Source organism: Populus alba, chromosome 13 (genome assembly GCF_005239225.2).
Source record: "Populus alba chromosome 13, ASM523922v2, whole genome shotgun sequence".
Lineage (NCBI taxonomy): Eukaryota > Viridiplantae > Streptophyta > Magnoliopsida > Malpighiales > Salicaceae > Populus > Populus alba.
Window position 1 is genome coordinate 2,903,736 of NC_133296.1, and position 12,107 is coordinate 2,915,842.

Genomic DNA, 12,107 nt, shown 5'->3' on the forward strand with positions numbered 1-12,107 from the left:
GTCTAAGGGATATGGTTTCCTATGGCAGATGAAGATTCTAGGCTCCAATGATAGGTATTTATAGAAAATAAATAAATAAATGGAGTATTTATTGAAATTTTTAATTGTGAAATTTCCTATTCATCTTTGTTCTCATTTTACAGAATTTGACATATATACGTCAACAACAGTGACCTGTAATTTATAAATCTTAGGAAAACTCATTTCCAAGCCCTGTAATTTCTAAAGATGCTTAATTGTTGGCTCATTTGTTCAAAATCTGTGGCTCATTTGTTCAAAATCCGTAGCTCATTTCTAAACTAAATAAAAAAATTAAAAATAAGTAAGAAAAAAATATTTTGTTTTTAAAAATTTTTTGCATCAGTTTTCTCTCCTTTAATTGAATCGGTGAAGAAATAATACTTAATTAATCGGTTCTGAAATTTCTAAATAATCTTTGTTCTACCTTTCCAAATCAATTAATTGGTCTCGGGGTGTCCAAATTTGACTTGTCCAAAGATTCATGATGTTACTTTTTAACTGCCTTTAGCGCAAGAAAGCAGCTCTCAATGACTGTGTTTACATCAAAAATAAAAATTCACAGATCGAGATAGCTAAAGGAAGATTTAATTTATCCAAAAACTTATCTGACTCATCAACAAACGTAGCTAGTGCGATAATATTTAATATTGTTTCATTACTCAATATTCATGATTTATTTTTCTCATTGTTGTCTCTGCAAATTGCTAGTATGTCGGTATTTTTACTCATGGTTATTAAGCTCAAGTTGACGGTCAATCTAGAGTAAGACATCAGTTACGAGAGTTAACCCATATGAGTTAATCCTTGTTTACTTTAATTTATTTTTATAAAATAAATAAAAACAAAATTGTTTTGAAAAAGATTATTTAAAAAAATCAATGTATTTTTTGATTGGGTTTCACCACGTCGCAGCAGGTGATTTTTTAGAAAGTATTTCTCTCTGTAGCTTTTCTACCTTCTCCTCAATTCTCACCCTCCTTATAGCTCTTCGCACCAGAATTATCTTAAATTCAGCAAGTAAATGCTTGATTGCATGCCTTAGAAATATCTATCATTTATTTTTCTTCCTTTTCAACTACTACTCCTTCACAATTAATGCGTGATTCTGTCTAGTTTTTCACTTGCCTGCTTACTTCTCACGCTCTAAATTGGTTACAGTAGGAAATGATCATTTCCCTCAGCTTTATAAGCTTTGATATTTTATTTTCAAACGTATACAAATTATCTCTAAACATGTGCTTAACATCTAAGTCATAAATATAAAATTACAAGAATCCATTTCTACTGCATCATTTTATATCTCTTCTCTATACTTACAATGAAAAATTTATTTTCATAATATTGAGTTGCAATCCATTATTTTTAGTCCCTAATCACTGTAGTCTCCTTTTCTTTCTTTCCTTTAATTTCGAACCATAAAATCTTTTTTCTTTCTTTTTTCATTATCAACATAATTAAATTAAATATAAAAAAATCAAAATTTTCTGAAAATATAATTTTGAAAAACATAGAGAACCTGGGAGGACCATACTGTAGGAAATATTGGGCCCCATAGCTAGACGGGCCCTAACGTCGGCCCTAACAATTTGTTTTTTCTAAAAAGGCCATGGGCTGGAATTCCTGCCCTCGTAGTGAAATGGGATGGCTCGTTCTTGAAATCATTCGCTCAGTGCTTGTTGTTAATGATGAATTTTGTGAAGGTATCTTGAATTTTGATTTGCATACAAGTACGATGGAGGTTTCTCTCTCTCCCCCCTCCCTACACACACGCGCGCGCGCGCGCGTGTTTTGGCATAATTATCTTTCATTATTAAAAAAAGATATTTGTAAGAATTTTTGACAAAGTTTTCGAGTAAGAAGGTGGTGCATGAGTTTTGGAAAAATAAATATTTTTTTAATTTTTAATTTTTTATTTAGTATCCATAGAGTTTTCTAGTTTTTTTTTTTATATAAAGAATTATAATAGCATTTTAACAAGTGAGATTTTAATGGGTAAAAATAAAATATTTTGAGTATTTTTCCATAATTATAATGTTTTTAGTTTTTTAAAAGTCTTGACTTGTTATAATTTTTATTATTATTTTCTTTTAGTTTTTTTCTAGTCTAAACCCTGGTATTTAAAAGCTTATTAGACCCTAATTAATCCGGTCAAGTCAAGTCGGTTTATTAAAGGGTAAAGCTTTTTAAATAATAATGTGTTTTATAAAAGACTCGAATTTAAAATTTTATTTAAAAGAAACAAGTATCGATTTACTTTAATAAATCATTGTTTGTTATTGTTTTCTTTTAATGACGTGAATAAATAATGAAGTTGTATTAGAAGTTGCCACATGAAAAATTATTATTTATCATTGTTCTATAAATTATGTTTTGCCAAAAAAAAGTATTATATTGTGACATATAGAATCTATGTAACATGAATATATATACAACGACTTACTTGTTGGAAAACGAAGATTTATATTTTACTCTTCACAAAATTTGAAAATTGGAAAGACGCAATTATTAGATGACAGTTTCTTTTTTCTTTTTTATAGGATGGTTAGCGAAAAGTAATTCTGACTCTTCTATCAAAACTAAACTAGACAGAAATAGGGTACATTTTCTAATATTTTATTATACATTATTATCACCATCTTATAATATAAAATAAAAAATATAACTACCAAATAATCATCTTAATCTAATAGAGTTATTAGGTAAGGTCTTAAGATATGATTTATATTATTATCGAACAAACCCCTTCGAATAAAAGCCTTTTGGACTTGAAACTTGTACAGATTTACATTATCTTGTGCTTAATTTTTATCAAATGAATAAGAATTATAAGATTCTAACTCGTAACCGTTTGGTCATTAAAGCTCTGATATCATATCAAATAATTATTTCAATCTAATAATTTAAATTATTAGATAAAATTCTAAAATATAATTTATATTATTCTAAGATAATTTCTCTATGTTTTATAGAAAGATTTCATTATTTACTATGACAGTCAAATGACATCCATAGCTTGTTTTTTAAAATTACTTGCCTTCAATCAAAGAGTATTTTTATCCTTTTCTCACAACTTATTAATTATTATATTTTTAATATTTAAAATTTTAATAAGCAGTAAATAATCAAAATACTTTCACTAAAAAAAATACTAACACTGTTGAGCAGATATATGTAAGTCTTATCATTTGTTTATATACCGTTAAATTATATATGTCATTGGGCCAAAAAAACAATTTAAGCCAAGGGATAAGGGTATTAAGATATTGTTATTGATTTGATTAAGAATAATAATGCCATTTCATATTGAATTAATATTATTTTAATTAAAAAAAGTTAAAGCATGCATTAGATCACACGCTAAAGCATGGAAGGCGTCACACTATTTGGGTGGCACTTAACATCTTTTGATGGTGAAAAATATATTTCTGCTATCTCATTTAATTATTTGTTGTGTTCTCTTTTTTATTAGATGGTATGTATTAGCTTACAGTAGATAATTTTTCGTTGGTTGACCTTTATTTTTCCTTTTCATTTCACTCTCATACCTGAAAAATGAACTTTGATCCTCATTATTATCAGTGTTTTAAATTCTTTTATTTTGGTTTTTATTTTTATTTTTTTTGTGAAAGTTTTTTTTTGTTTTTAATTTAATCCTTCCATTCAATTCTAATTTTCAATTTGATCATTCTTTTGATTTCTTATTTGTTTTCCTTGGTTTTTTTATCAAAATTTTTATAATTTTCAATTTTATGGTTTTATATTTTTTTTTATTATTATTAATAATAATAGTGATAATAATGGTAATAATAGTTATAAGAATAATAATAATTATGATAATACTATTAGTAATGACGATAATAATAATGTTAATAATAATAATAATAATAACCTCCTCCTCCTCATACTGATAACAATAACAATAACAATAATAATAACTCATTATTCAATGTTATATTTATTGGGTATTGAGTTTCATTGTTTTTTCATATAAAATACTCTCAGTATAATAATCTAGGTTAAAGTTTTGAAAAATTTATGTGAGTAAATTTTTTTTTGTTTTTTTGTTTTATTATTTAATATTAGTTTTTTTTTAAATAAAAAAAGTGATTTTTCTTTACTAAAACGATTGCTTATGCTTGGATAAAAATTGTGAATCTACTAATGATGATGAAGAGGGTATTTGAAAGCGTAATAATAATTATTTTTTAAAATATTTTTTATTAAAAAAAATATCAAAATAATATATTTTAATTTTAATTTTTAAAACTTGTTTTTAATATCGACATATTAAAAGAATTTTAAAAATATTAAAAAAATTAATTTAAAATAAAAATAAAATTAATTTTGATAAAAACATATTGAAATTTATTCCAAAACACCACGAAAAGAAGTCTCCAACCAAAAGGTCATGGAAGGGGGAATGGATGAACGAATGAACGAATGAAACGTGGTCCAGGAGAAAGTAAACACAATGGAAAAGGATGAGGGAGAGAGCACTTGCTTTTAACTAAACACTCCCATTATTCGTTTGGAAAATTACCTCCCCCCCGAAGAAAAAAAAATTGACGAGAAAAGATGAATATATATATAAAAACTGAATTCTCTTTCCTAATTTTGTTAATGCATTGCATTTTTTATTCATAGCTGTTTTGTTCTTACCATATTTTGAATCTTACCATGAACCCTGAAATCAATTTCAAATTATATTTTTATTATTTTATTCCTACTATATTTCAAATCTTACCATATTTTGAATCTTACCATGAACCCTGAAATCAATTAAAAAATTAGTGCAGAATACATGGTTCTTTCCTTTTGCTTTGTTGGAGGTAATATATATATATATATATATATATATATATATATATATATATATATATATATATATATATATATATATATATGCATGTTGGGTCTTCCCGGGTCGCTGGGGTCATGGGTTGACCCGCCAGGTCTACCGGGTTTTGCCAAATTTTTTCATTCACCGGTCTTTCTTCTAACTTGGATTGGTCCAGCCACTGGTTTAACCTTCCAGGTTAGTCCGAGTTTAATAACTATGCCCACTATTAATTCAAGCCTCATTTGGCATTGTGATCCAATCATATATTTGAAATTTTTTAATTATTTTTAGTTTTAATTTAATTTTTTTAAAGTTTTGAATTGTTGTAATATATTAATACAAAAATAAAATTTAAAATCTAAATAAATATTATTTTAAAATAAAAAAAAATATTTTAAAAAATAATTTTTACCATAATTTCAAATTAACAAAAAATGATGATAACATCCGAATTCTAACGGCCTAACATATATTTAGTGACAACGCTGCCGTTAAATCTGTTTTTTATAAAAATAATTGTTTTTTTATTTTTAATATTAATAAATTATTTTAATATATTAATATAAAAATATCATTTTAATATATTTTTAAACATTTTTAAAAATAACCTCTCCACACATATCAATTAACAAAACCAACCTCCTCATGCCTAAATACCTGACAAATTTCTCCTACCAAAGCATCTTCTCTCCCTCCACGCGAGATGCCCTTCACTCCTTTCTCCTACAAATGTGGTTGGTCCTCTTAAAAATCCGTGCTTTCTATTGACACACGACGCTCTATCACTATAGAGGAAGACTTCACATTTTCTTGCTTTCTTTTACTTCTACTCTCTCTCTCTCTCTTTCTCTGCCAAGCAAGACTTGTTGTCTTTTGGTTTATATCAAATAATTCAAAGAAAGAAGAGTAAGAGGTGAAGAATTTTCTTGAATTCCTGACTGAGCAGTGAAGAGAATCATGGCTTCTTTGATTCTTTTCCCTGCAAAATCTGTTACTGGAACTAGAAGCGAGACTAGCCCACCTGGGTTATTGTTCTCTGGTCGTGTTGGTCGTAGGTGGTCAGTGGTTCAGGTGGGGTTCCGGAATAAAAGGTTGTTTACAGTTCGGTCTGCTTTGGATTCTTTGGAAACAAACGTATCTGATATGAGTGTTAATGGTAATTCCTCAAAGCTTACCTTTTTTTTTTGGCTTTGAATTGTATTGTTTACTTATTTTTTGTGCATTTTTTTTCTTCATATCTGGGCTTTCTTTTGGTTTAAAGATTGGGACTTTCCATCCTTTTTTATATTGTTGGTATGGTGATTTTTAATTTTTGACGGTGTTAACTGTTGAATTTGTTTAAATAGCTCTGAATTTTGAGAGAGTAGGTCGGTGAGATGACTTGTAAATGTATCATTGAAATTTAATTCTGCCATTCAGCTGCTATGAATAAATTATAAATGGCTGACTGTTGTCTAATAAAGATTTTCATCAGATCAAATGCATATGATATGATGCCTCATTATGTGTGACAAAAAGTACTGCCTTTTTATTTATTTAAAGGTCAGTAAGATGTGTAAGATGACATTTTTCTTCTCGCTGGCCATGCATTGAATTGTATGATTCCCAGCTCCGAAGGGGTTATTTCCACCAGAACCTGAACATTATAGGGGGCCAAAGCTGAAGGTGGCTATTATTGGAGCAGGGTTGGCAGGCATGTCCACTGCAGTGGAGCTATTGGATCAGGGCCATGAGGTATTTGCTTTTTCTGCTTTGTCTTGCGTGGTCATCTGATCATCTTGACCTTATTGAAACTCGAAAAAATGCAGGCTTGTGGATTGCATATTTCAAACTTATTTATAGTTAAGAGCAAACTTGACATCCATTTCCTAGAAAGTTTGAATTGTTGTAATTTAATGGTTTTATGTTATAATGTAAACTGAAGATAGATGTTCTTTTTCTTTTCTTTTTTTATCAGGTGGACATATACGATTCAAGGTCTTTCATTGGTGGTAAAGTGGGTTCATTTGTTGATAGACGTGGAAACCATATTGAAATGGGACTTCATGTTTTCTTTGGTTGCTATAATAATCTTTTCCGTTTGATGAAGAAGGTGAAGCAAGTTTCTTTGGTTATTGTGATATAACAATTTAAAATAAATTTTTCAAACACAAAATACTCTTTAAATAATCTGATAGTTTTTCGGAATCACTACTCGAACATAGGTGGGTGCAGATAAAAATCTGCTTGTGAAGGATCATACTTACACATTTGTAAACAAGGGAGGTGAAATTGGTAGTATGATTTATTCTTGATCCTTATCGGATCAAATTTTTCCTTACAGTATATGTGTGTATCATTGATTGAAATCATTTTTCCTCGGCTTACTAGCATCCTGTATTGTGTCATATTTTATCTTGTTTACCATAATTAATTCCTTTCATAACTTGAACTTGATTCCAGAGCTTGATTTTCGGTTTCCAATTGGAGCTCCTTTGCATGGGATTAGTGCATTTTTGTCAACAAATCAGCTTAAGGTAATCTTCCCAGCATCCAGTTCGTTCTGAATTTTATGGGGCAATATCCTCCACCTTAGATGTTAACCCGAAAATGTCATCAACATGTTTATTATCCTTCTAACTGCTGCCTCTTTTCTTGCTTGAATGTCTCCTGGGCCATGGCACTGCATCTATTATGCATCACTACTAATGGTATTTAATTTCCTATTTTTAGTGACACCCTCACATTTTTCATGGCAGTCCAAGTAGTGTAGTTTTGGCATTCAAATTTTTGCCAGAAGCAAAAATAAAAAAAAAAAAGTGCAAAAGAAACTATAAGGGTTTCATATGTCATCTTTCAACATCTTTTGGGAAGCTGAACTAGCTGGTGCCAAATTTCCTACCCCCTTAAACTCTCTTTTGATGTGTTATCTCGTGGTACTTTTCAATTTCAGACTTATGATATAGCAAGAAATGCTATGGCGCTTGCCCTGAGTCCAGTTGTAAAGGCTCTTGTTGATCCTGATGGTGCATTGAGGGACATAAGGAATTTAGATAGTGTAAGAATTATGTCATTTCTCTTTCTTTTGATTAGTTGCCCAGGTCATTTTGTTAATATTATCATTGAAATTACATTTTCTTCTTACAGATCAGCTTCTCTGATTGGTTTTTGTCCAAAGGTGGAACACGCATGAGTATCCAAAGAATGTGGGATCCTGTTGCTTATGCCCTTGGGTTTATTGACTGTGATAATATCAGTGCTCGGTGCATGCTGACCATATTCTCATTGTTTGCCACCAAGACAGAGGCTTCTTTACTTCGTATGCTCAAGGGTTCTCCAGATGTTTACTTGAGTGGTCCCATTAGAAAGTACATCGAAGATAAAGGAGGCAGGTACAGTTGTAAATATAGGTTCAAAGTCATTACTTGTAAACTTTTTTTGGGTCTCACAATAATTGATACTCTTTATCTGCAAGAGCAGGTTTCATTTGAGGTGGGGATGCAGACAGATAATTTATGATAGATCACCAGATGGAGAAATACATGTCACAGGACTTGCCTTGTCGAAGGTAAATGGCTTCTGATTTTCCTTATTTTAAACTTGATCCTTTAGGACATTGATGCTGTGATATTATCATTTACATGTTCAAATATCCTATCTTAAACCTGGTTACATTGCTCCAATTTAAGGATCAATAGGGATGCAATGTAATTGCCTCGACATTGTTTTGATGAATATTTCAATAAGCTATGGTTCTAAATTAAAGAGGTCTATGGAGAAGGCTTAAGAGAGGAAGACAAATTATTTAATCTGCACCTTTTGATGAATGAATAGGAAATGAATATCCTATTCTCTGTCTAACTCCCCAAGCACATGTTTGTGGGTTGGCAATTGGAGAATTGGTGGAGTTATTTTCTTGAGAATGATGCATAGAATTTGGTGCTTATAAGGTTCAGAAATTAAAATCTTCAGTCTATACTCTACAAAGAATTTGTTAAGTTGAACCTGGCCAAATTAATAGATGGAAGGAAATGGAGTGTGCAAGGATATGCCATTGATATGCTATGATAGATGTGTCATTGTGGGTCCTATGGCAGGGTCAAGACCCGTGCATCAAACAATTTGGAAACCAGATTATTTATGTGTATTTTGGAGGTTTCTGTGTGCTATTTTTATTTTCCACCAGTGTTTGTAAGGTCTTCATTCATGAAACATTACATTTATATCATTGCAGGCTACAGATAAGAAAGTTGTAACAGCCGATGCTTATGTTGCAGGTATACAGTCATATATGCCCTTTCTCTTTCTTCATATCTTGTATCAATTGTGCATTGATGATCTTTTGTCATTCTATGGTTTGATTTGATGGTAGCTTGTGATGTCCCTGGAATTAAAAGACTACTTCCGTCCCAGTGGAGGGAATCAAAATTCTTTGATAATATTTATGAGCTAGTGGGAGTACCTGTTGTGACAGTACAACTTAGATACAATGGCTGGGTTACAGAGTTGCAGGATCTAGAACAATCAAGGTGAATTTCTATCTATGCTGATGCTCTGATTGTGAAAGCAGGATGCTTTTTTCAATGACCAAGAATATCATCTGCTGTGGTGTTTTTTTGAGACTATACACGGCATTTTCCCGTTAAGCCCCTGCTTCTTTCAATTGGCAGGCAGTTGCGACAAGCTGCTGGCTTAGATAACCTCCTGTACACTCCAGATGCAGATTTTTCTTGTTTCGCTGACCTAGCACTCACTTCTCCAGAAGATTACTACATTGAAGGACAAGGTTCATTGCTCCAGTAAGAAAACAAATATCTCTACTCCAGTATATTGCTGTTAGTTTCTGCTTTATAAGGGAATGGCAATCAACCTTACATATCCCTAGAGGTATCTTTTATATTTCCATCCTTATCTGTTGTATTCACAATATTATTATGTTTCAGATGTGTTCTGACACCGGGAGATCCTTACATGCCCTTGACAAATGATATAATCATAGAGAGAGTTTCAAAGCAGGTTTGTAGCATTTAAACATTATCTCTTAACACCTAAAGTCATCTACTATCTATGGTCCTAAGCCCTATTACATACACTGGGAAGTTATGCAAAAACATAACATGGGCAGTGTTTGATTAAACTATCCAGGCTTTAGTAACTTCTGATCCATTCAGCTTGAAGAGTGCTTATCCCTAAGGCTTCTTTTGTTGCTATAAGTTTTTGGCGTAAGGGCACATGCACATGCTTGCGAAGTGTAAACTTGGCTTCAGATTGAAGTAACTATGCATTGAAAATGTGCCATTTGTGTGTTCTTGAGTGCAAACAACTTACACATATTTTTGCGAATAAAGAAAACATCTCTGTTAATTTTAGGACATCATTCCCAGCTAGTTTGGCACCACTAAAATTCCAGACTCTGTGTGTACGAAGTAACCAGGCCTTAATGCAAGTCCTTTTTAGCTCTGATACCACCTGCAGTTGCTCTTTTGTGTGGATATGGGTTCTTGGTAGTCCAAAAGCCAGTTAGAGATGAAAGGCTTACATCATCACAGATGGTTAGCTTGAGTTAATGTGCTTTCATCATAAAAAGATGGCTAAAATAATGCGCTCCTAACTTTCATTGTTGGTAGTTGATTCTTATTTGAGTATTGAATTATCATTTGATGAATCCATTTATTGTTGTGCAATATTCTCATTGTTTGTTCTTTTTTTATTTATTTAAATAACCAGGTCCTGACTTTATTCCCGTCATCCCAAGGTCTAGAAGTAACGTGGTCATCCGTTGTAAAAATTGCGCAATCTTTGTATCGTGAAGGACCTGGCAAAGATCCCTTCAGACCTGATCAGAGGACACCTGTGAAGAATTTCTTCCTTGCTGGTTCATATACAAAACAGGTAACTTAAATTTCCCTAGACCCTTTAGCTTGATAGAAAAGTAGCTTTAGTGCTTGCCTCCACAGCTTTCAGTATAAAAACAACCGGAGAGATAGGCAATACTTGCTTTATTTGAGTGAAAATGTGAAAAAAAAAACTAATAAATGAAGCATGGTTTCTGCATTGAACAGGATTACATAGACAGCATGGAAGGAGCGACCTTGTCCGGAAGACAAGCTTCAGCATATGTATGCGGTGCTGGGGAAGAGTTAGTAGCTTTGAGGAAGACACTTGCAGCTGTCGAATCTCAAGATGGCACAAAATCTCAAAATTTAATTGATGAGCTCAGTCTTGTATGATCTCATCACACATCACGCATCAAAGCTTTATGTGTATGGTGTCAAATGGGTGTAAGTTTATGATTTATGTAATTCTAAACGCTGCCAAAGTAAAGATTAGTTTCAATTATGACGCTATCTAGGTATTTATGCTATATCCCTTTGATGTCCTGTCATCGGCTATGGTCGGATTCGAACATGCTTCATTAAAGCTATCTGAAAAATTGGTTACTTAACTTCAACAAAAATCAAGCCACCAGACAGATATTGTTTGGAATCCTGGAAATAGCTGATTAACATTTTGCCACATGGAAAGACAACAGACTTTGAATGGCAATGGCAAGGGAAAGGGCAACTTCATACATATATGTGTTCGTGAGAAAGATGGCCTAAACTCAAATTACTTGAAAATATTCTTGCTGCTGCAGGTTTTGAGATGACAAATGGTTCATTTCTCCTGCTCTCATTTTCTCTCCTAGAGCAAGGAAGCTGGCCAAAGAAACAGATTCTTCTCTTGAAAATCTGTCACCAATTCACCATTATGCGTGTTTTCTCTAGCAATCCTGCCTAGTCGAGCATGAAATCTTCCTCCGAGCTAAGAGTGGAAAAGAGCAGCCTTCACTGGCATCAAATACGCACAAAACAGTGTCCAACCATTGACACAAATCACAATAGCTAGAAATCAACATCAAAAGAGTAAAAAGCTTCAAACAAACCCCACAAAATTGTTCAAAACACAAAGTTGATTTATCATTTTTAATGATTCTTCTTTACATAACTGCACATCAACATTAAAAGGGAAAAAAATCATCATCCAACACACAAAAACATTAAACACCCATAACGAAGTCATCATTCAAAGCTCAAATCACACACAATGTCTTACTTTACTAACTCAAACCCATCCCCTGCTTCCTTCTCAACTTCACTCTTAGCAACCTCCATCTCTTCATCAAAGAAGATATCCCATTTCCCTTCCCACTTGATAAAAAAACTCAGTATCCTCAAAATACTTCACTCTATGCACATCCCCGGCCGGCGTAAACAAATAATCACCG

General features: G+C 31.9%; 1 protein-coding gene across 2 annotated transcripts; it reads left to right on the forward strand.

The window, feature by feature from the left end:
* Positions 1-5,560: 5,560 nt before the first annotated feature.
* On the forward strand, positions 5,561-11,220 carry LOC118061421 (zeta-carotene desaturase, chloroplastic/chromoplastic). Of its 2 annotated transcripts, XM_035074842.2 has the most exons (14): positions 5,561-6,017; positions 6,471-6,595; positions 6,819-6,953; positions 7,066-7,138; positions 7,304-7,377; positions 7,794-7,898; positions 7,988-8,232; positions 8,321-8,408; positions 9,075-9,117; positions 9,213-9,369; positions 9,511-9,639; positions 9,784-9,856; positions 10,568-10,732; positions 10,903-11,220. In XM_035074842.2, the coding sequence occupies exons 1-14, from the start codon at positions 5,819-5,821 to the stop codon at positions 11,068-11,070; spliced, it is 1,779 nt and encodes a 592-aa protein (XP_034930733.1). In that variant the 5' UTR covers positions 5,561-5,818; the 3' UTR covers positions 11,071-11,220. The 2 variants fall into 2 exon arrangements, with proteins under 2 accessions (XP_034930733.1, XP_073259855.1); XM_073403754.1 differs by lacking the exons at positions 6,471-6,595; positions 6,819-6,953; positions 7,066-7,138 and having other exon boundaries at positions 5,562-6,017.
* The last annotated feature ends 887 nt before the right edge of the window (positions 11,221-12,107 follow it).

Bases quoted from the DNA above. Each gene is read 5' to 3' on its own strand.
- LOC118061421 (XM_035074842.2), top strand. From the start codon at position 5,819: ATGGCTTCTTTGATTCTTTTCCCTGCAAAATCTGTTACTGGAACTAGA. The intron at 9,640-9,783 runs GTAAGAAAACAA...ATTATGTTTCAG, and splicing joins GGACAAGGTTCATTGCTCCA to ATGTGTTCTGACACCGGGAG. The intron at 10,733-10,902 runs GTAACTTAAATT...TGCATTGAACAG, and splicing joins CTGGTTCATATACAAAACAG to GATTACATAGACAGCATGGA.